This window comes from Loxodonta africana, chromosome 8 (genome assembly GCF_030014295.1).
Source record: "Loxodonta africana isolate mLoxAfr1 chromosome 8, mLoxAfr1.hap2, whole genome shotgun sequence".
NCBI classification, from domain to species: Eukaryota; Metazoa; Chordata; class Mammalia; order Proboscidea; family Elephantidae; genus Loxodonta; species Loxodonta africana.
Genome location: NC_087349.1, coordinates 120,630,528 through 120,654,336, shown reverse-complemented (window position 1 = coordinate 120,654,336; position 23,809 = coordinate 120,630,528). Strand labels below are relative to the sequence as shown.

General features: G+C 52.5%; 2 protein-coding genes across 3 annotated transcripts in view; one reads left to right on the top strand and one right to left on the bottom strand.

Moving 5' to 3' along the window:
- Nucleotides 1–228: 228 nt before the first annotated feature.
- On the top strand, nt 229–10,593 carry YKT6 (YKT6 v-SNARE homolog). 2 transcript variants are annotated; one of them, XM_003418607.3, is made up of 7 exons: nt 229–420; nt 2,343–2,425; nt 4,205–4,305; nt 5,451–5,555; nt 5,868–5,933; nt 6,998–7,099; nt 8,417–10,593. In XM_003418607.3, exons 1-7 carry the CDS (start codon nt 317–319, stop codon nt 8,450–8,452), a joined length of 597 nt encoding a protein of 198 aa, XP_003418655.1. In that variant the 5' UTR covers nt 229–316; the 3' UTR covers nt 8,453–10,593. The 2 variants fall into 2 exon arrangements, with proteins under 2 accessions (XP_003418655.1, XP_010596571.1); XM_010598269.3 differs by lacking the exon at nt 229–420 and adding an exon at nt 446–678.
- A 1,981-nt stretch (nt 10,594–12,574) lies between these two features.
- CAMK2B (calcium/calmodulin dependent protein kinase II beta) overlaps nt 12,575–23,809 on the bottom strand; it is a 143,409-nt gene continuing 132,174 nt past the window's right edge. Inside the window, exons 17-20 of the mRNA XM_064290270.1 lie at nt 16,552–16,627; nt 16,308–16,402; nt 15,910–16,144; nt 12,575–15,191 (exon numbers count right to left, since the gene is read on the bottom strand). Coding sequence (XP_064146340.1) covers nt 15,912–16,144; nt 16,308–16,402; nt 16,552–16,627 — 404 coding nt within the window. The 3' untranslated portion in view covers nt 12,575–15,191; nt 15,910–15,911. The remainder of the gene's footprint in view (nt 15,192–15,909; nt 16,145–16,307; nt 16,403–16,551; nt 16,628–23,809) is intronic.

Below are 23,809 nucleotides of genomic sequence, written 5' to 3'. Positions count from 1 at the left end.
CACCAAACGGCCTCAGCGGGACCCGACCGACGCTCGGTGGCTGGGCCATACCAACGCGCACGCGCAGCGCCCCGCCGCGCCCCGCCCCGCTTGCGTGTTTCCGGCCGCTTATTTCTGCATCCGGGACGCAAGAAGAAAATCTTTCGTTAGGCTTCGAGCGGCTGCCGCAGTACCGGAACCGGAAGTGAACCCCGAGCCCGGAGGAGGAAACCGGCGTCCGCCCCGTCAGCAGCCCTTGGGAAGCCGGGGTGGCGGCCGAGCTGCTCCCTGCGAGCGGGTCCCGTGGCCGGCCGGGCGGCCCGGGGGCGCCGGCGCCATGAAACTGTACAGCCTCAGTGTCCTGTACAAAGGCGAGCCCAAGGCGGTGCTGCTGAAAGCCGCGTACGACGTGTCCTCCTTCAGCTTCTTTCAGAGGTCCAGGTGAGCGGACCCTGTCGTGCAGGCCCAGGTCAATGCAAACCTGGGGCGGGGGAGGCCCGGCGTCGCGGGGGAGGCCTCCCGCATTGGATTCCAGCGTGGCCAGTTCCTCGGTCTCCGAAGGAATCACCCTTTTTTCGCTCGTAAAAGGCTTATTTCGTTCTAGAGCACTGTCTCGTACTCAGTGTTTTTCAAATTTTTGTTGTATAAAAATTTTAAAGGGACTTTGAAACAGTGCAGATTCCCAGATATTCTAAACTGGTAAGTTTAGACCCCTACAGGGTCAGAATCTGTTACTACCTTGTATCAAAATCTGGTGGAACTTGTCGTTTGGGTTCAGTTTTCATTATGGGAATGCTTTACCAGTGGCTTGCTGGCAGGATCTAAAAACACCTTCTGTTGCTTTTTGTTGAAACTTTCTTGTCCTTTTGGCCTACCGTCTTCTTGATACTTTTGTTTCTTTGCCGTGGTGCCTATCCTCTGCCTTACGTTCTTGTATTTCTCTGATGAAACTTCTGGTGCCAGCTTGGCTACCTCTGATTCGTTTTTTTTACACTGCCCCTTAATACTAATGATTCTCAGAGATTCAGTTGTAGGAATTTTCTTCCCTGGCATGGGTTACCCACAGCAGCTTCACTTGATTAACAGAGCTACAACATTAAAGGGACATCTCTCTTAGCATCTCTTAAAACAACATGTGTTCCACCTGAGCTCATTATTTTCCTTGTAAGCTCTCCTCACTTCCAGCCTTCCCGCCCCATGATTTCCATGGCCCAAGCTTAAAAACTTGGGATGCTTTTCCAACCTTTCCGGCCCTCATATGCAGGCTCTTGTAATTACTGCAACCCTTCCTTTGTCTGATCACGGTCGTACTCTTAACTCTGTCCCCTTTTAGTTTTACTGCGAAGGCTTCTTTATTTGGGGACTTCTTTTCTAAGGGATTACTTTGATCGTATCATTTTCTGAGAATAATGGTAGCAAGTAATACTGTGTGCCAGGCATTGGGCTAAGTGGATTACATTCAGTCCTCACAACAAATCCTGATTTAATATATGAGGCACAGTGCAGTGAGTAACTTGCCCAAAGTTACCCACCTAGTGAGCGGTAGAGCTGGGAACCCAACCTGGGCAGTCTGTGCCAGAATCAGGGTTCTTCACGGTCCTGCAGAGCCTTGGTGCAGTCTCACGGAGTTTACAAACCTGTTGATGGTCTGCTGTGGACTCCCAGTTGAAACCTTTGCTTCCCAGTCAGAGGTATCTTTTGACCTCTGTTTCTCTGGCTGGACCCTCACTTGTGACTGCTCTGTTGCACATGGATCTCCCTGTTGGGCACATGCTGACTTTCTCCTCCTACCGCAGGCCATTTCCCACTTCTTTGTCTTGGTGAAGGCATTTTCCTCTATTCCTTCCAGGGTGCCCCAGGCTCCTCCTATGCAGACTGGGGCCGAGTCATCACTCACTGCAGTTGTGAGTGGCATTGCCAACGTTCTTCCTATTGCTACAGTCATAGCTGGCTGTGCATCTACTTAACAGTTTGTTGCCAATTGTGTTTTTCCAGAGCGATTTTACTTGTCCTGCTTCTTGGCAGTTAGTGGGGAATTAAGAGTAGGAACTGCTTCCTTCTCCACTGGTTTCCCAAGTAATGCTCTGGCCAGAACATTGCATTGATTTTAGCTTGTAGAAAATATCCCAGAAGTCTAGAGGTAGGGTGTTTTGGGGAGCTAGGTAGCAAACAGCTGTGGTTTAAATGGTGATGATTCGTAAATGCGTGCATTCAAATTCATTTATAGAGCTTTTATTATTTGTTGGGAGGGAAAAGAATGAAACCAAAATCAATGTTTCCTTACTATGTAAGCCCAGAGGTCACTTTCCATTGTGTTACTGACAAGGTGACAGCAAGAAGGTAATATGTGCTCTGTTTCCTAGTGTTCAGGAGTTCATGACCTTTACAAGTCAGCTGATTGTGGAGCGCTCAGCAAAAGGCAGCAGAGCGTCTGTCAAAGAACAAGGTAAGGAGCAGCCACCTTCTGAGTACTCAGCTGGCTCGGGCTGCCACACTGCAGACCGCACACAGCCCTCAGCACAATCTGTCACCTCATGAGGGAGAGGGCTACTTCCTGAGAGAACCAGGGCCCCCTCCTCATCTAGCTTGTCCTCTGTCCTCTCCTCCTCCTGCTGCCTGTGCATAGTTCTGTGCCCACTGTGGAAGTCTGGGGGTTCTGGAGTGAAATTGTCCTCAAAGCTCGGATTCACTTAAGGTGAGGGTCTGACTTTCTTGGATCAGTAAACACCCTTCATGTTGTAGTCTTCCTTTTCTCTTTAGAGTTGCAGACCTCTCAGAATAGCATTTCCAGATAGAGTTTTTGAGGTAACACTGCATGCCAGGCTCCTTAGATTTTTTTGATGATGAATCCGAAAACGTAATTATTTTTTCTCTTCATAATTCAGGTTTCGTGGAGGTTTTTTGGTGCTTATTTTAGAGGCGTGTGTTACACAGACAGATGAGGAAAGGTGTATGTACTTCATCAGACAGAAAGACCATCTCACACATGGTTGCACTGGCCTCGGGTCACTGTGATGGGAAGTCATTGTACTGATAATATGAACGTCAGTTATGAGGCCAGGCAGTACGGAAAATGCATTTGCTTTGAGGGATTCCTGTATTGTTTACCTCACGGAAGTGAAACTGAATCGTGAACATTTAAATATTCTCTCAGTTCTCCCTCAGGTTGTGTCTGCCCTTCCCAATTTCTCATTTCCCAGACACTGACCTCAGCTTCCCAGTTTCTAGGGAGTATATTTGTCCGACCCCCATGTTTGGATCTTACTGGGAATGTAAACAAGATCTGGAGGATATTGGTGATGATCTCCTAGTCTCCCCTCCCCCTCTTTGTCCTGTTTTCATCTCCACCCTTTTCTGATTTAAGATTCAGAATCACTTCCTTTCCTCTTTTATTAGCTCGTTGTTCAGCAGTGGAACCTTGAATCAGATTTTTAAGGACACGAAGGTTCTTAGTAGTAAGTTATAAACCTCGTTTAGAGATACGGTTAATTGAATTCTTTCAAAGTAAGGAAAATTAACAATTTTATGGACTGTGAGTATTTTGCAGAAGTCCTTGTACAGACTGCACTTTTTAATCACGTGATGACTTCAGTACAGTAACACTTGAGACCTTGACCAGCAGTAGCTAATACGGGCTTTATCTGTTTGTCTTTGGAGCAGGGTGAGCAGGGTTGCTATAGTATGGAAGCCTGAGGCCGTGAAAGGTGACTTCCTTTTCTGCCACTCTGGGAGGGTTTTTTAAGAAAGTGGAAGCTTCTTGTTTTGTTGAGGTTCACTTAGAGTTTGAGTGCAGCACAAAAGAGGGCCTTTGAGGGCTGCAGTCCCCTCAGGCATTCAGGCCTGACCTCAAGGATATGACTTGGAAATCCACTCAGGTGTATTGCAGTAGGTGTGTTTTCTGCACAGCTGGGAGCTCCTTTAGACCCAGGCTTTGTGCATGCAGGCCTCTCGGCATTTACTAGTCCTAAACCAGCACGGGGCCAGGGTGACAGTAGTGCTCCAGCATGCAGTGCTCAGAGTGTTCCTGTGCCATGCTGTGGAGCCTTTCCTACCTCGTCCCAAAACTATATCCCCAGACCTTCCTGAACTCTTGAATGTCACAGTGGCTGCATTCAGTCTGAAACGTGGGAGCCAGGGTTGTCATGCTTTGACTGATTTTTTTGTGGTATAAAAAAATCCAGAACCCTTGTGTCATCCGCTTTGTGTCTGATCTCTTGCTGTTTAGAGTATCTGTGCCACGTCTATGTCCGAAACGACAACCTAGCAGGTGTGGTCATTGCCGACAGCGAATATCCTTCCCGGGTGGCCTTTACCTTGCTAGAGAAGGTGAGTTTATGTCCAGCTGGGTTGGACATGCTGGACATGGACAAGCCCAGTGGGCATTATTAGTGGGCTGTAGTGTCAGGGTGACCGTGGTGCGTGAGTCACAAGGAGTGAAATACACGCATGTATACTGTAGGCTTTGTGTTTCAGATCAACACGTTATCAGCTTTTCTCCCTGCCCTAAACCACACAACAACTGACATCCCTTTCCCAGTTCCCTCCCTGGTGCTAATTTCTGCTCCTCAAACCACCAGTGTCCAGACAAGGATCCCTAGAGCCACCTCTGATACTCCCCTCTGCCCTCTCTCCTCTGCCTGCCACTGAGTCACACAGCGTCTCTTCCTTTGCAGTGGAACCCCCGGGTTCACCTTCCTGTACCCATGTCTCCCTCCTTAGCTGACACTCTCGTCATCTCATACCTGGTCCCGCCTCCTGACTTATCTGCCTCCACTCAGGGTCCTGTTGCCCACACCTTCCCAGTCATAGTTCAAGACCCCCACTGGCCCTCAGTGCCTTCTAGATACCACACCAGGCTCCACAGTCTGCCCTGGGGCACCTGCCCTCTGCCTCCCTGAGTGCCCTCTGTCTGTCCCCCTGGAGGCTAACTTCCTCCATGGTGCCCTCACGATTACCATATCTCTCTTCCCCGATGTCACTCACCACCACAGAGCTTGGCACTAAACACTTGTTTTTTGTGTAGTGCTGATCAGACTGCTTGAAGACGGAGACCTTGTCTTGTTTCCTGCATGAATTCCAGTGGCTGCTTAAATTTTGAAGGACCTAATTCCCATTTTGAAAAATTACTTTGGAAAACTAGTGTCCATTTTTTCTTGGGAATTTATAACCTGATAAACAGAAGTTGGAAATGTGTAGTTTAAAATTTTAAGTAACTTTATCATCCATGGGGTGAAGTTCATCTTAGCCTGGGCATACTTCTTAATTCTTGGAGTACTTAGCTTATGCTCTAATGATTAAAACTTTTGGAAAGGGGAACGTTAGCTTAGATTTTCCCCCTTGCCATTAGATCTCTTCCCTGGGCTCTGGGAGGCCTGGGCACCTCTTTTGGGGTGAGGCTCTGGATTCAAGCCTGTGCTACAGTGTGGATGGGCACAGGGTGGGCTTACTGGTGAGGGTCATTTGTCTTGCAGGTACTAGATGAGTTCTCCAAGCAAGTTGACAGGATAGACTGGCCACAGGGATCCCCTGCTACAGTCCACTATGCAGCCCTGGATGACCATCTTAGTAAATACCAGGTGGGCTTTAAAGGAAGGTTGTGTGGAGGAGAGTGTGTGCCCCTGAAACGTCAGCTGCCTTGAGAGTTCTGGCTCTGGTGACTTCCCTACAGCCTCAGTCACGGGTGTTGTCTCTTGAACTTCTGTTTGAAGAATGCAGAGGCACTGCGTTGAGAGCTGGGACCCTGCAGTTCAGGGCGGGCTCTGTCTCTGCTGTGTGTTTGAATAGGTGTGGTCTTTAATGGCACAGTGTCCTGCTCCCTCTGTTGGGAGATATCTTTCCAGGGTGGCCGGTTCTGTCCTGACTTGTTCTTATTTTTGGCTCCTTCCTAGAACCCGCGAGAAGCTGACCCCATGACCAAAGTGCAGGCTGAACTAGATGAAACCAAAATCATTCTGGTAAGCAAGAAGGGTGTAGACCACATTTGAAAACTGAGGGTGTAAGGGACTTGCCACAGGTCAAGCATGCAGAGTTGAGATTTGTTTTATTAGTAACGAAAGCACTTTCCTGAAACTATCATTGCCCATCTCTCCCATGCTCCAGAGCCCTCAAACCCAGACCCACTCAGGCAGCCCAGGCCTGGCTCCTCCTCCCCGTTGCCCATCTTGGTTAATGGCGCCCACCTTATGTCTGGACCAGGCTGCAAACATTTCATTCTGACTACTGGTGCCTTCATTAGGTTGGTTCACAGACTTGGATGCCGACAGAAACCAGGCGCATGGAGGCCAACCAGAATGTGTGCACTGATAGGGGGCAGCCGTGCTTCTGTTGGCACAGGCCCAGAGTTGCCAGGTATGCCAGTGTTAGGAGGAAAGCTGGACCCAGCATTTTGACCTGAAATCTCCTGATGAGTAGCTGCTGCTTCTGTTTTTGTTGTTGTTTTTAGCTTTGCACTACATTTGGCAAATGGGCAGCTGTTCACTTTTCAGCTTGGTCTTAGGCCCTTGTGGTCTTTGCCTGAACTCTCATCATGGCCCTCTAACTGCTCCCTTTGTTTTTAGCCCCGCCTACCTCTAGTCTGGCCCTCAGACAGCAGCAGTTAACTTCTCATTCTTTTGCTTTAAATCCTTCAGTGTGTTTGGGTTGATGAAAAACTGGCAATAGATGATGATACAAGAGTGTGAAAGTAACTAATGTTACTGAACGGTATGTTTAACGGTTAGAACAGCAAGGTCTTTGTTGTATATATTTTACCACAATAAAATTTTTAAAAAAAGCGGTGGGGGGGAAGAAGCTAGAGTGTAATAGAGTACTGGAAAAAAAATCCTTTGGCAGCTTTTGAGTAAGCTCCACTGTAAGGTCTGGGTCCTTTATCCTCTGGTGTCCTTTCCTGCCAGGCTCTCCTGCAGATGCCCCATACTCAAACCTATCAAGCTATTGGTAGCTGACCACAAGAGGCTAATGTCAGTGTTCGCTTGTTGAACAGAGTAAAGAGTTCTTTTCTCTCTCTTCTTTTGTCCAGCACAACACCATGGAGTCTTTGTTAGAGCGAGGCGAGAAGCTAGATGACTTGGTGTCCAAGTCAGAAGTGCTGGGAACGCAGTCTAAAGCCTTCTATAAAACTGTGAGTGCGGGCCCGGGCTTCTGTTGGGCGTCCCTCTCAGAACAGTGGCAGTGTGCTCGTCTCTGGAGGCACTTTCCATAAGAACAAGTCTAGGGATATTTCATAACGGTGGATTTTGGCCCCCCCGCCCCCGTGCGGTGTCCAGGCCCAGAGTGGTTAGTGCCAGGACCCAGGCAGGCAGAGTGATGGCAGGTGTGCTCAGGTGCTGTTTCCACCTGTTGTCATGTCACCCCTGGTGCTCTTTTCACAACACACACCCTGCCCCAGGAAGGCGAAGCTGGGTCAACTTCTGATTACTGGGGTTAAGCGTAATTCCTTAAGATGCCAGTAATTTGGGTTTTCTGAAAAGGTGCTTGGGCCCCTAGTTAATTCCCCTTTGACAGTAGTATTTTACTGGCAAGGATTATTCACACTGATGATTTCTCTCTCAGGTCGATACTAATATCTTTCTACATTATAGTGACTGTTGACCCGTTGCTTGAACAGTAGTAGGAATGGATTTACTTTATCCATCCACACACATTTGCATTGGAGGGAGGTGGCCAAGCAGGGCTAGGGGTGTATATGTGACCAGGGGACATAAGGAAAGGTGGTGGAAGCAGTTCCCTGTGCACCCAAGTAGGGATCATGTCTGTCTTCACGAAGACCCTCCTGTAGTAAACACAGCTCACAAAGAGCAGGGCAAAGGTGGGCAGGGAATGTTGGTGGAAGACAGGAATGGGGCAGAGTTAGGGGATTCAGCCAGTTCACTTTGCACTATTGTTTCTTAGCTTGTACCTGGCTTCAAACAAACAAACAAAAAACCCATTGCAGTGGAGTCAATCCCGACTCTTGGTGATCCTATAGGACAGAGTAGAACTGCCCCATGGGTTTCCAAGGAACGACTGGTGGATTTGAACTGCTGACCTTTTGGTCAGCAGTAGAGCTCTTAACCACTGCGCCACTAGGTCTCCATACCTGGCCTAACAGCAGGAATCTTACTTGTGGTTTGTATTAATGGGTGCGAGTGAGAAAGGTAAGGCTCTAAGATTCGCATTGAAAACTTGCTTACCTTGTTCTTGATGAAGTGAGCTATGGAGGTGTTTTCCTGGAGGTATGTATGGAGGGCAGTATTGTTCTCTTTGCTTCAGTGTCTCCCTCAGTGGTAGGGGACACAGTGCCAGGCTCCAGAGCCCCTGCAGGCAGCCTGTAGCCCTGAGGTCTCCCTTTTCCCTGCAGAACTTACTCTGTTATGTGTAGAGTTGGGGGATAGGAGATGTGCTGGGCCATCCACCCTCCTGAATCCTCCTTTTTCAACTCCTCTTTGTATCTTACAAGGCCCGGAAACAAAACTCATGCTGTGCAATCATGTGATCCAGCCAACAGAGACCCCTGCGCTGGAAATGGCACCATCATTCATAATGAGAACCATAAAGCATCTGGAAAAGAAGAAATTGTCACAGAACAGGATCCAGAGTTGGGGACACCTTTTCATTTTTTATTCTGGGAGTTTCCTAGGAGGAACTGAGGAGGGTAGTAGAAGGAATTGGGGGGGAGGGGGGATGTTCAAATTCATATGTCAAGTTGTAATTTCTGGAAAGATAATTTGAGGCCCCCAAAGGTATAGTTTTGGGCCAAATGAGACCATAAACTCTCAATGACTCCTGCAGATGCTGAAGGACAGGGTTTTCACACCCCCTCTTGCCCCCAGAAAGAGTTTGATGGGCCCCTAACTTCAACAGAGCACCACAGGAAGGTCAGAACCAGTTCTTTCTTGACCCTTTTGTATATTAATTATATTAATGTTAGAAGAAAGTCACTCCAGCAAGCAGGAAGGTGTTTGCTCATCGTAGTGGGGCCGCAGGGCTGGGCTGGGGCCAAGCTTAAAGATCACATTCTCCTGAGACAGCCTCTCCAGGCCACAGTGGCCAGTCCAGGGCAGCGGGCCAGTGGCAGGGCATGTTCTATCAAGGCACGCGGCTGTGGGATGGTCAGTAGCCAGGCAACTGGTACAGGTGCCTAAGGAGGCAGCTGCTGAGCACCACAGGTTGCTGGTAACAGCTGTTCTGTTCCCGTTTTTGTGAAGATTGGCTTCCTTTGGAGGGCAGGGCCACCCTAATCAACGTTTTCATCCAGTACCACAGAGGTGACTTGGATGAGCAGAGATATTTGTAGGAGCATGTAGGTAGTCGCCATTCCAGCCAGCAGGTTGGGAGTTAGGCCCGGGAAAATGGGATGTTTTTCATTGGTCAGCTGGAAATCATCTTCAGGCCGAATCCAGCCCAGAGTTCTTGGAGCTGCTGGGGGGCGGCAGGCATCTGCTCTGAGTTGTGATATGATTTTACCTTGAACATCCGGATCAAAGCAGTGTGTCCTGCAGTCTCTCAACCAGTTTTCATATGCCTCTCTGGCTGCCTGGCTGTCTCAGCAGGCCCAGGCATCTTCCCGTGTGGGAGGTGTCTCCAGCTTTCCTCTGCCCCGCACCTAGCTCAGAAGAAAGACCGTCTGGCTCAGGAGTCCTGGCCAGAGGCAGCTGTTGGGGGTAGAGGTCGAGGAGCGCTCTGGTTCCAGGGGCTCAGGAGCCCGTCTTGTCCTACAGGAGGCCTGCCCAATGCTGGAGACAGGCTAGTGAGAGAAGCCTGTCAACGGGGTGCGTACATCCTGTGCAGGCTGCGGTGCCGTGTCCCAGACTGCCCATTTCACGCTCTGCTGTGCTTACGAGGACACAAGCTCAAATTGCACCTTTGGGATCCTGTCCTCACAAAGTCCCTGCTGGGTTGGTGCCGTCTCACCAAATTTTGGACCAGCATGGTGTCACCCTTGTGAACCCCTCGCTTGAGCTTGTCTCCCTTACCATGCTGGCTCTTGATCACCCAAGAGGTCCCACTCTGTCACAAGTGCCAGGCAGCCGGCCTTCACTGCTTGGGCTGGGGTGGGACCTGGACTGTGCCTGACCCTAGCTCCTGACAGCTTATGTGCCATCTGCCCTCGGAGCACTGTACTGGCTAAAGGCCTTCTACCGGCTTGTCTGGTTTCCTACTGCCATGAGGCCCCTCAGCCCAGGGCTGGGCACCTCCACCTCTTTATAGCCCTGGAAGGTGGCATACCCAGCCCTGCCCACTGGAGTCCTGGTGCCTGAATGTGGGTGCTGACCTTGCCTTTGGGTCTTGGTGGGTTTTGTGACATTTCAGTCCTTACCCTGCTCTGCCTCCGCAGGGAGAAAGGAACAGTTCCCTCTCCCACACGGGGGAAACACAAGGGGGGGCGGGATGTGAATCTGTGGGCCAAAGGGATGAGATCCGTTACCAGATCTGCTGCCAGCCCTGGGCCAGGTAGAGGGTCCTGTCTGGCAGTGAGGGTGGGGGCTGCTTCTGGAGGGGTTGGCTGTGTGATGGGCTCTGTAGTGCATCTGGTCTCTTGTATGCTAATCATTTGACCGAGTGTGTAGCTGCTGCCTAACTTTGTTCGGTTTTGGGGGGTTCTTGTCTGGATAAAAATGTCTGTTGAAATTCTAATATGGTCCTGTGGGTTTGCTGAATGGGCTTTTAAAGGGAGGCCCCGTCCAGAGCCTCACTGCCCTGCAAGTGGGCCAGCAGATGGGGGGTGGGGTGTGGAGGCAGGGGAGATGGCTGCCCTGACAGATTGACCTGCTGTCTGGTGGGAACCCTCCTTTCTTTTTGCTGTTAACCAGGTGAGGGAGCCCCAGAGTAGAAAGAAGCTCCTCTTTTGGCTCTGAATCCTGTTTCCTGGTGGAAGCTACAACCAGGACGCCCACCTGGGCCCCTGAGACAGCCAGGGAGAACTGCTGCCTGAGGCCAGACACCCTGGCTCTACTGTGTAGAGCCCACCAGACTCCCTCACAGGCAAGGTGGGCTGGGCCCTGCGGGGTGGCGCAGGAAGGAACAGCCCACCTTGCAGGTCAGACTGCAGTCCAAACCTGGTCTTGCATTTAAGAAAAGGGCTGAGCTGGCTGCCTCATGAATGTGGAGTCAAAGACAAGCCTGACTCCTGTGCCCCTTGTTTGATCAATTAGAGGCCAGGCCCTTGTTTGATTTCAGCTCTGGGCAGGTGGCCCAGGGACCAGCTTGAGCTCCAGGGGCTGAAACCAGAGAAGCCCCTGCCTGGCCTGGACGCAGCCTGGGCTGTACGAGGTACGGCCCATCTTCTGCTCAGAGACTGCCAGGGTCTGTGCAGGGAGCTGTGCCCAGAGGAATTCGAGTTGAAAGGGTGACTGATGAAACACCTCAAACTGACCCATCCTTCAATGGGAAGCTGGCTGGGTGACACTTGGTCCTGGGTTCTGGCAGAGTGGGACTCCCACCCTCTCTGTAGTCTGTGTAAAGACCCCAGAAAGGTGTGCACAAGGGCTTGCCCCATGCCAGAGCTTGGGATCTCCAACCTGAGGGACAGGACAGGGAAGGTGGCCCCCTGTGGTCCTCCCTGCAACACACCCCTTCTCCCCCTTCAGCGAACCTAGCCTGGAAAGGCTGCCTGGCTGTATCCGATTACAGCCGATAGGCGAGTGGAGCCCTAGATACAGCGCTGTCCCTGGGATGGCCAGACACACCACTGCATCCACAGGCTGCCCTAGATTCCCTGCCTTACAAACCCTACCACAGGGCCACTGGGGCACTTGAAAGGGGCACTCGCCCCAGGACCCCCATAGGTATGAGGATGTCTGTGACCAAGTGTCTGGAACATTGGAGGTTACTCCTACTCATCACTGTACTGAGCCACTGAGTCATGTGGGACAGGCTGGGGCCAGATGGGGCCTAGGCATTGCTGGACCAAAGGGAGGGGTGGGGCAGCAAGTCTAGGAGTGGTTTTGAAGCCCACGTTCTGTTCTAAGAAAGCAGGGAGGTGTAAGGTGGATGACAGGGCAGGGGCCAGAGCAGCACTAACCCACCCACCACGGGATGGTCAGGGTGCTTCCGAGCTCTCATGACATAGCCCTCCTGGGGCGATAGAGCACAAGCTCTGCACAGAGCCTAGGCAGGGCATGGGTGTCCACTCCTGATCTGACTGGCCTTTAGGACTACCCTGATATCCTTGTCCTTTACCTCCTCCCGTCTTGGTCCCAGGCTGCCCTCTGCGTGTCCACCCACTGTCTCTGCCCACAGCACAGTCACCCTTGCTGCTTCTGACTCCCGTACAGGTGTGTGGGGTGTCACCCTGCAGCCCAGCGTGTTGGGTGTGAGGCGCAGGTCTGTGGGCATGTTTGCTGTGTCTGGTCTTCGTGATTGGTGCACAGATGTCAAATGGGTAGCTGAGATGAGAAACAACAGGACAGTCGGGGCCTGGGCGGGGGCCAGGGCTCCTCCCACCCAGAGATGGCCACTTGGTGACTGCAGAGGCTAGGGCCTTGAGGTTGTGATGGCTGGCCGAGCCGTGAAGTGTGGCTGCACAGAACGAGCACCTAGGGGTGGCCCAAGGGTAGACGCCTCACCCTTCTCCCTCCCTGCCCTACACTGGGTGGACCCTGGGCAGGGACTGGCCTGGGGCCCCACCACAGGGGTTCTGAGTCTGAGGTGGAGTGGGGTCAGCAGGTCATGTCACAAACCTCCCAGCTGCACATGAAGCAGTTTGTCCTGTTTTTATTTGCAGTTTCCCGAGACAGAACAAAATAAGAATTTTTGTACACTTACAAGGCTCAGAAAGAAAAGACAATAAAACTCAGCAAAAAGAGGAGGGAGGAAGGTCCACCGGCATGGGGGCGGCCAGCGAGCCTCCGCACGCCCCCGCAGCCGGGCGGGCCACGCACGGACACCTAGTAGCAATGCGGGGTGTGGTTCTCCTTAGAGGTCATGCAAAAGAACTGTCCCCAGAAAAAAGGAAAACAAAAAAAACACCAATGATCCCAGACAGGCGGCTCTGCGGTAACAATGGGAGCAGTGGCAGAGGTGGCTGCCGCCCCGCCCAGGGCCTCACGCTCATGGAGCCTGGAGATGTTTACCCTGTGTCCACGGAGGGAAGGCCTGGGTGCTGGCCATCCTGAGCAGAGTGTGGATGGCACAATGGGTGTCTACTCTGAGTGTCCCTCGACGGGCAACCCCCTGAGTGTGGGATCCTGGGCCTGCTCCCCATTCCACGTCCCTCCCTTAGCTTGAGTTGTGGGGGGAAGATAAAGTCCTTGTTGAAAGGGCAACCTGAATTGAAGGTGGCTGGTGTTGGGCAGGGTCCTCCCCAGGGCCTCTTCCTCCCTGGCACCTCATCTGGCCAACCCCTTGAGCGCTTCTCTAGAAGTGTCTGATCTCCTGCACCACGTGGTGCCCTCCCACCACACCAGGCACCCAGTGCTCACAGCTGTGCTCAGTAAGCTACAGACGTACATACAGCCATGGAGACACAGGCTCCTCTCCCACCCTCCTGTCACCTTGCCTCACAAGCCAACTGGCAGCTTGTGGGCACAGCCATGCCCCCTGGATCCCTCAAGTCCTAGTTACTGGGTCCTGCTCCCAAGTGTTCACACTGTGCCTGCCTTGGTCTCCAAGGGGGCCAGGCCATCTGACTACTCTTCTCCCTGCCCACAGCCTGCCTTCTCGCCCACTGCTGGGTCCCTGCTGCCTCCAGGGTTGGCTGGAAGGTGCTGCCAACTCATCTCCCTACAGGCTCACACTGCACCAGGGCCCAGCAGTCAGGCCCCAGCTCTGGGCACTGTTGGCCTGGGCTGGGGGAGCAACACCCTCAGTGCCTGCTTTGGTCAGTCCCACTAATTCTTGCCTGCTAATTCCTGCACTGAACCTCCTGTGCTGTGCTCCAGGGCTCCAGCCTTGGCTTTTGAACAGCTCCAGGTCCTCCTCCCTCTGCTTCCAGGCCTAGATAACCACAAACGCTCCTACTTCAGAAAACACTTGTCCAGACCCTGCCTCGGCCTAGGTGGCCCCAGAGCCACCTGTCTCCATGCCTTCTGTCCCCTCTGCTACTTCCTGCATCACACAACACAAGCCTGGAGCCCTGCAGCTCACCCACTGCAAACACTGCCCGGCCCCCTCCAGCTTCGTCATGGCATAAGACCCATGGTCCTTCCTCGTGTCTGCTTCCAGGCTGTGGTGGGGCTGACCGGGGGGGCCTGGCCTGAGAAGGGAGGGGGCCAGCCCCAGGCTGAGGCCTCCACAGTGGGCATGTCATTTTGGCCTGCCTCAGCCAGATACAAAGTCTGAAACGAAAGTGCACCTGCTTTGCACCTCACTGGCCTCTGAGAAAAGACCAGAGCTGATTGGGGTCTTCTAGGATGGTCTTGAGGGCTGGGTCAAGCCCAAGGCAGAGTCCCCAGTCGCTTCTGGTTTCCTCCACTGTGTCTCCATCATCCTCCCAGAGGGTGGCAGCATCCAAGGCCCAGCCAGGAATGCCAGCTCCAGGGGCTGAGGGACTGGCCTGGCCCTTTGCTGGCATTCATCATCCATGGCTGGGGATGGGAATGTGGGCATGGGGGGGAGCCCCACACCCATCCCTTCACAGGGCTAAAAGGACGATGGGCAGAAGGGAAGAAAGAAAAAGCAGGAAGGAACAATAGCAACTCTCAGGCACGACTAGCAGAGAAAGGAGGGTAGGCCCAGAGGGACATCCATGGCCCCATCCCCAAAGATGCCTGACAGCTCATGACAGCCACTTGTAAGCACACCACTGCAGAGGCCCATGCACTGGCAGAGAGAATGCAAATGCCTTGGTTTGTTTGTGGGGGGTGTGTGTGTTATCTAACAAACTAACACCATTCAACACGGGTCAGCAGAGGGGGTGGAGCCTTGTGGACAATTTCACTGCCCCACCTGGTCACTGCAGGCCGAGGCACTGGACGGACACACACGTGGAGCTGTGGGGGGAGTGGCTGGTTGGTTTCAAAGCCCCACAAACGCCAGTGATTTCTACAGATTTTTTTTCTGTTTAGTTTGTTTTTTTTTTTTTCATTTCATCCGATGTCAATTTTTTTTGTGTGTGGTTGTCGTCATTTAGTTTGTAAAAAGAAATCACATCTGGTCTTGGTTTTTCTGCAGACACAGGCACCAGGGAAGGGGATGAGGCAGACACGAACATGCGACAGGCAGGCCGTGCACCCCAAAGGGCGGCTTGGCTCCAAACACCAACTCCATCAGGATGAGACCACTGGTGGGCAGCTCTGAAACACAGGGCAGGTAGGGCAGCCCGGTCACTGCCTGCTGGTTGGGGCCCGTTAGGGGCAGACAGGGATCACTTTCCTAAGCAAGACTTTTTACTTCTCTGACCCTAGGTTTTGTGGTCAGCAAAACGGGCAACCCAAAAGGAGGTTTAAAGTCGATGTATACAAAAGGACCCAGCACAGGAAATGGGATTCAAAATGTCATTAGTCGATTATGCTACCGTTCCTGTACAGCTGAGATTTGACTTTGTGAGCCAACTGAGAGCATCTATGTAACTGCTCTCACAGAACTGTAACAATGCTGTCCTATTTTTGCTGGGCCCGGGGAAGTGGGGCATCTACATGTACCCCTCATCCGCCGTCGCGGTGTAGTGCCCACTGGCTGTGCTTGCAGGATTCTTCACCACCCACTAAATCACCCAGGAAGCTCAGGTGAGTCCTGCCTCTTGCCAGCGTGTGCGGCTCCGTCCCTCATTTGCTGTCCCAAACCTTGGGGGATGCCCCACCACACCCAGCCTGGTCACCTCTTAGATGAGAAAATGGGGGAGCAGCCTGCCATCCCCCCTTATGTGACTTCATTCCTCTGGCTTCTCTTGGGGAAAAAAAGACTCTCCTGTCACCAGTGGGAGCCAGCAGGGGCTCCCTGAGAGTAGCTCTGCCACAGCTTCCACCGCCCTCCCCGTCCCCACCGTCTGCTCTGGGATGCTGCTGCCCTCACCTTCACTGCAGTGGGGCCACGGGCGCGCCTGAGCAGTGGAAGTGAACGTTCTGCCACTTGCCGTCACGGCGGTGCCACACGCGGGTCTCCTCTGACTGGCTGGTGCGGGGCCGTCCCTGCCCATCAATGTACTGCGTGAGGCGGATATAGGCGATGCAGGCCGCGTCCTCGCCGATCACGTGCACGTGCGGGTTCAGGATGGTGGTGTGGATTGGCTTGTTGTTCTTGGCGAGCACTGCGAGGGGGCGGAGCGAAGGTTTGGGTAATTCCCGCCCCTTTGCGGGATTGGAGGGACTCCTGCCCCAGGTCCCCTGAGAGGTGGGACGTGGGGCAAACCAACCCCATGGCCCTGGAGGGCAGGTCTCGCTTGGGCTACCCCAGCAGGCCCCTCCACTCACAGTTCTCAAAGTAGAATCTGTGGAAGTCCATCCCTTCTACCAGGTTGCCCAGAGCTTCGGGCTCAAAGGAGGTCAGGCCTGGATCACAGATTTTCCTGGGGGGGCAAACACAGTGAGGAGGGGGTTTTCTGGACCTTGCCGGGGCAGGCTCCGCCCACCTCCCGGCCTACCCCTCACCCAGCGGAGGAGCTGCAGCAGAGCAGGGGCTGCCCACCATCCCGCCTGTCTGCCCAGCAGGACTCACGCATAGGCCTCGAAGTCGCCGTTGTTGACAGCCTCGATGAGCTGCTCCGTGATTTTGATGATCTCCTGCTTGCGGGCTGAGAGGGGCACACCACCAGTGAGCGCGCCAGCCCCAGGCGGCACAAACCCTTGGACACCCCACCCCACCACAGAGGAGGGGGCGCCACGGAGAGCTTTTTAAAAATTTTTTAATAAGACATATTTAAATGATAGAAACACACCATGCACATTACCAAAATGTCTGGAAAATGCAGTAAAGGGGAAAACACGCTTAAGCCCAGCGCCAGAGTCCCTGGAGGCACTCCCCTCCTGCCTCCTCCCTTCCTGGCCCTCACCCCTGCCTGCCAGCTCACACCCTTCCAGGCTCCTGCCTTCCCACCTGCTCTTTATGCCGCTATGTAACAACTGTTTTCTGTGTGCCAGGCCAGGCTAGGAACTGGGGCCACTGCAGGACAACAAAGGTCCCGACCTCAGGAAGGGCCCCCCGCAGGGCAGCAGTTGGCTGCCTGGAGGGTCAGGTAGCCAGGGAGCAGGGGGCCAGGCTGAGGTGTGGGTGCAGCACAAATGCTGGCTGTGGAGGGATCTCCAGGAGCAAAGGTGAGGGAAGCAAGAGGGTCCGGGCAAGACTCTGAGCAAATCACAGCAGCACAGAGCCCTGGGGCAGCTCCCAGTCTGGTCTCCGTAACCTCTGAGCACCCATCTCTGTTTTCTCCCTCGAGAGCCCTGCAACCCCATGGCTTCACTGCCCCCCTCTCAGATAGATCCAAGTCTCCACTGCTGCTAGTCCTGGGCCCTGCTGATGCCTCCAGATACCACCCACCCCTCCTGCCCGACTGCTTGGTGCCCCAGGATTTGGGTCCACAGCCCCTCCCTCTGCACCCTCCGCAGAATCCCCTGGGCAGCCCTACCTACTGCTGTGGCCCTCCCAAAGGTATTCACCTTTTTAATTTTTTTAAACTAAAATTAGAATTCACTTCTATTGCAAAATACCTTAAACATATGGAAAAGCCATAGAGGACAGTGTACCTGATGTACCCGCCCCCTTGTGGGTAACAGTTTTCATATTTGCTCTAGACATTTCTTAAAGACATAAAACACTCCGGATATAGTTGAAGATCCCTGTGTAGCCCCTTCAATCTTGCCCTTCACTCACTCTCCCCAGAGAAAGTACTATCCTGAACAAGGTATGTACCCATTTCCTTACAGACACACGTACACTCACATGCACACACATGCACACACCACACACGTGCACACATATGAACACATCATAATGATTTTTAAGAGTGAAACACATGCCCATGGGAAAAATTCAGACATCAACAAATGCACTGAAAAGCCAGGCTCTCCCTACCAGGTCACAAGGTTTCTGAGCATGGGCACGTGTGCCCCTCCCTGCATGCTCTAGAGGGCCCCGACTCCCCAGCGCTCTGCACAGCCACGCTCCCAAAAGGGCTGCCTGGCCTCTCTGTGTGGACATCCTGCCATCCACTCAGTTGAGGCACTGGTGATGGGCATCCACACGGGGTCCACTCTGGCCACGAACGCTGAGGTGGGCAGCCCCGAGTGCTCCGTGGAGGGACGAAGCCGAGGAACTGCTGGATCTGAGAGTCTAATCGCAGGCCATTGTGAGGGGTGTGGCCGGCTGGCCCCTGGGGACAGCCCTGTCTACCTCCCCCAATGGGAGGTCCAGGAGGTACCAGTGGTATCGTGTGGTGCTGGGTGGGGGTGCCCCACTTCTGCTGTAGGTCTGGGTGCAGCTTCATTTTTAGAACATGACACAGCCGGGTGTAGGAGTCTCCCTGAAGAACCCAGTCCCTACTGCCTGGTGGTCCCTGGGAAGATGCCTCTGGCAGGGTGGGCCTTGGGCTCCAGAGCCCCTTCCCCGTGATCACAAGTCCTGCTCTACACAGCTCAGCCCCAGTACCTCTGCCAAGCTCCTAAGAGGGCACTTGGGCTCTGACCTGGCACAGTCAACGGCCCTTAGTCCTCACCCTCTTGACCCTTCAGATTCTACCCCAGCAACTCTCTTTCCCTTCAATTGCTTCTGCTCCAGCCCACCCCTCTGGCCCCTACCTGGGGTGCTTTCCAATTTGGAGTTGTCTGCTTTCCCTCTTTCCTCTCTCCCCTGGGGACCTCATCCACTCCCCCTGCTGTACCAGCCACTTCTCTGGAGGTAGCTCTAGACTTTCTATCTTCAGGCCAGACCTCTCCTCCAGTTCCAGCCCAATGTCACTGGCCCAGACGCCCTTCTGTTCCCAGGAAAATGCCCTAATGCACTTGTCTGCCCCTTGCCTGGCTGACGGACCCCTCCCCTACCCAGATGTCATCCTCCCTGCAACCACAGTACCCACCAGGCCTTCCCCCCACCTGCCTGTCTCCATTCTGGGTGACCTAGGGCCCTCAGTGCCTTCTTCCCAGCATCACCTCACCCCTCCCACGGGCTGCAACAACTTCAGTGTCCCACGCCTGCTCAGGAGCCCACCCTGTCCCTAGGTCTGGCCCATGGCCCCTAATGGTTTGGGTGGTCTGTGGAGGGCATAGTGAGGGATCTATTCCTTTTCAGTTCCTGGACAATCCTTCCAATCACATCAAGGGAGACATCTCTGGTGTTAACATGTCCTGAACTCCCCCCGTGACACTTATTAATCTCCTTTCTAACACAGAGAGAGTGGCTGGCCAAGTACGAGATCTTCAGCAGACAACAGAATGCAGCTGGAATTGAACGGCACTGTTCTGCTTCCCAGCACTTTTACGGTTACCTTATACTTGTGGTAAGTGAAACTAATCTTCCATTCAGTGAAGTAATATTGAGTTCTTAAAAATTAATTACAACTAAAAATGGAAGAAAAATGGGTTGGGGCTACTGGCACCCATCTTGCCAACCCACAGAGCCTGAGACTGCAGCCAACACCAAGCTCCCGCAGCCTCATAACTACGGTTAGCAATGACAGCCAGCAACCTGGCAGTCCTGGAGGGGACAGAATGGGCTTGGAGCACCCCAAAAGTCCCATCCCAGAGAACTGTCCCTATCTGACTGGTAGCTCATGGAAAAGCTCCGTTTTCAGGGCTAGTCCTTATCTGATCCGACTGAGAGCTTACTCTGGGTGCGCAGCCCCATTCACAAGACATTTGTTGAAAACAATCAGCAGCAATTGTTTAATGCCACAGCTGCCTGGGACAGTGTTACCAGCTGTGGCTAACAAGAGGCCGACCAAAAATCTTAAAAGGGAAAACCAAGGAAGAAGATGTTTATGGGGACCTTGAAAAGCTCTATCAGATTCCTAGGGATACTGGAGGGCACATGTGTGTGCAGGGCTCTGCACAGGCCAGGAGTCTCCTGAGAAGGCCCTATGCTCTCTCTCCTTGGGTTGACCTGGAGGATCTGTGCAAGCAGGGTGTGAAGGCTAAGACAGAGCTATCAGCTGCCTGGTTGAATAGTGCAAGACTTGCACCCTGGATATTATAAAGCATCACTGAGAAATTAAAGAGGATCTAAATAAATGGAAGGATATCCCTTGTTCATGGACTGGATGAGTTAATAATGTTAAGATAGTAATACTCTCTAAATTGATCTAAATATTCAACACAGTCCCTGTCAAAATTCCAGTTGCTTTTTTTTTTTTTTTCCCATAAATTAACAAGCTGATCCTAAAATTCACGTGGAAATGCAAGGGACCCAGAATAAACAAAACAACTTTGAAAAAGAACAAGTTTGAACGACATACATTTCTCAGTTTCAAAACTTACTACAAAATATAAGGATGGACATATAGATTAATGGAATAGAATTCAGAGACCAGAAATAAACTGATACATTTATGGTTAACTGATTTTTGACAAGGGTGCCAAGACAATTCAATGAGTGATAGAACAGTCTTTTCAACAAATGGTGCTGGGACAACAGGATTTCCACGTGTGAAAGAATGAAGTTGGATCCCTTCCTCACACCATATATGAAAATTAACTCAAAATGGACCAGAGACCTAAATGTATTAAAACTATAAAACTCTTAGAAGGAAATATAGAAGTAAATCTTCATGATCTTGGATTAGACAAAGTTTTCTCATATGTGACACCAAAAGTACAAGCGACAAAGGAAAAAATAGATGTACTGGATATCATCAGTATTAGAAACTTCTGTGCTTCAGAGGACACTATCAAAGTGAAAAGACAACCTACAGAATGGAAGAAAATAATCACGAATCATGTATCTCATAACGGACTTGTATCCAGAATATATAAAGGATAACAACTCAACAATAAAAAGAGGAATAACCTAATTAAAAAATGGGCAGAGGATCTGAATAGACATTACTCTAAAGATGTACAGATGGCCAATAAGCACGTCAAGACGTTCAGCATTTTTAGTCCTTAGGGAAATTCAAATCAAAGTCACAATGAGGTATCAGTTTGCACCCACTACGATGGCTATTACCAGAAATACAAAACAAGTGTTGGTGAGACTCTGAAGAAATTGGAAGCCTCATACTTTGCTAGTGGAAATGTGAAGTGGTGCGGCCACTTTGGAAACAGTTTGGCAGTTCTTCAAAAAAATTAAACATCGAGTTACCAGCAATTGCACTCCTAAGTATATATCCAAAAGAATTGAAAACATATATCCACACAAAAATTTATACATGAATGTTCATAGTTGCATTATTCATAACTGCCAAAAAAGTGGCAACAAACCAACTGTCCATCAACTAATAAATAGATAAATAAAATGTGGTATATTTACACAATGGAATATTATTTGGCCATAAAAAGTAATGAAGTCCTGACACATGCTACAACATGGATGAACTTTGAAAGCATTATGCTAAGTGAAAGAAGCCAGTCACAAAAGGCCACATATTGTCTGATTCCATTCATACGAAATATCTAGACTAGTGAAATCCACAGCAACAGAAAGTAGATTAGAAGTTGCTGGGGGGTAGGGGATGAGGAGTAACTGCTAATGGGTACGGAAAATGTTCTGAAATTAAATAGTAGTTATCGCTATACTAAAAACCCCTGAACTGTACACCTTAAGACTGTCAACTTTACAGAATGTGGATTATATCTCAACAAGTTGTTTTTTAAAGAAAGAAATGGGAGTCAGCATAAACAAAATACATTAAGTAAACAATAGAAAAAGGGATATATGGTTACAGCATAAATCACGAAGATGGTAACCGGATGCCCAAAGTCTGGGAAACAGGGTTAAAGTATGTATACCACACCCATTCTACAGATAAGGAAGTTGAGGCTTCACAAGGCAATTCACACAGCCATGAATAAGGCCTGATGCTGGATGCTGCCTTCTGACCCTACGGAATCACTGCTGCCCAGACCTCAGTGCAACTCAACCCCAGTGCTGCCCTGCTTTGGGTTGCTCCCTGGTGCAAGTGTGATCCCTGCCTCCCAAATGGCATGCAGGCACTCCTGTGTCCTCAGTGTCTTGGGCCCTGGAGAAGCACATTTTACACAAGCGAGGGAGGAGGCACCCCAGGAGGCGGCAGGTATGAAGGGGCTTCTGCCCATGAAGAAGGCCCAGTGGAGCCTGACAGCTGAGGACCACCTGAGCCCACACTCCCAGGCACATGGGGAGGCAAAGCCATGGCACATGGCATGAGATCCAGCCTAGGAGGGACCCTGCCAAGTGAACGTCCCCAGAGGGCAATGCTGAGAGACCCCAGGGGCCACAGGCTTCAGGCTCCTTTTCACAGCCTAACGGTCCAGTTAGAGCCAGAGCAGATTCTGTCCCGCCGGCTCCCTCTGGGACCCCTCCCACCATGCCAGCCAGGGCTAAATTCATGGTCCCCTGGGAGGTCAGTGAGGGAGCTCCCACATGCCCTGTCCCAGACAGGCACCTTCAAGGGATCAGTTTGGATTGAGTATAATCCCAGATTCTAGAGAACAGCCTGAGGAGGCAAAGGGGAGATGGTGGCCCTGGCCCCGGGGGCCTGGCTGAGGGCCTGGCTCTCTGGGGGCCGGGGCACCTACCCTGATTACAAATGCAGACAGCTGTGGAACACGTCCTGTGCCTGGGCTACTGGACCCTCTTGAGGCAGGCCCATCAAGCTGGTCCTCTCTAGAAATGCCCATTTGTGCACAGTCCTGGCCTCCCTGGTCTGGAGAGGAGGGCTCAGGGAGCAGAGCTAAGGCTCCCCTGGGCAGGCACCTCTGCACACATCCAGGCTCAGCATCTTGGCTCCAGTGTAAGACAAAGCTAAAATGCACCCCAGCCCCTCAGAAGCTGGAGACACCACCCTATGACCCTGCCTGTTCCTCCACCTGCTGATGCCCCCAGCACTCAAGGGGCTGGGATGCTCGGGGTGCCAGAGTGGCCTCCAGGAGCAGGGACCCAACTCAGTGACGGCCACCCCACCACCTGCACACCCAGCCCCCAGCACTGATCAGTTGGCGGCTACCCTCCCCTCTGGCCTAGAGCACTCGGGGGGTGGCTACACGGAGCACCCCTCACTCAAGCTCTCAGTCTCCTGGTGGACCCAGACCAACTGTGGGCCTCACCCCCAGACAAACTTGTGAAGGAGCCCTAGCTGGCCAAATCCATCCAGACTGCCCTCCCTGCCTCAGGTCCCTCACCTGTGAACCAGGCCCTGTACCATCTGCAGGGCTGGACAGTTTCCTGACACCTCCAGAGGCTCAGCTGGCCCCACAGCCCCACTGCCCCAGAGGCTGCAGCCACCCCTCCATCGCCAGGTCCTCAGCAGCTAGCCGCCAGGCCCCTCACACCTGCAGGCTGTGTCCCCAGCCGCTCCCCTGCCCCCAGTGCTCCAGGAGCTCCACTCTCTCCTCTCACCCTTGCCACCCCCTCAGCAGGGCCAGTCCTGGCCAGGTCTGTGCAGAGCCCCAGGACCCCTGCGTACTCACCCAGCCACTCCCCGGCCATTCTGGGCCCCTGTGCCCTGGCATCCACCCACCCTGGGCCCAGCAGCCTCTTCTCAGGAAGCATTTCGGCACTGCCTCTCAGCCCCAGCGTCCCCCACAGTGGGGGCGGAGGCAGGGGTTGCAGCCCTGAGATGTCATCCATCCCTGTAAGTGATACACAGTGCAGGTGCCCGCAGCTCCAGACAAGCTCAGGAACACCACTGGCGCCTCCCAGCTTCCAGGTTGACCTGCATCTCGCTGCTGCCTCCATATGCAGCCACCTCTGTGCCACACACCGCCCCGACTGCTCCTGCTGCCCCAACCATGGCCCCACCGCAAAGACACGCCCCTCAGATTCCACGCTGTGTCCCACAGGCACAGGG

Coding starts and splice junctions, on each gene's coding strand:
- YKT6 (XM_003418607.3), top strand. CDS start 317: ATGAAACTGTACAGCCTCAGTGTCCTGTACAAAGGCGAGCCCAAGGCG. Junction 421..2,342: donor AGCTTCTTTCAGAGGTCCAG/GTGAGCGGACCC, acceptor TCTGTTTCCTAG/TGTTCAGGAGTTCATGACCT. Junction 2,426..4,204: donor AGCGTCTGTCAAAGAACAAG/GTAAGGAGCAGC, acceptor CTTGCTGTTTAG/AGTATCTGTGCCACGTCTAT.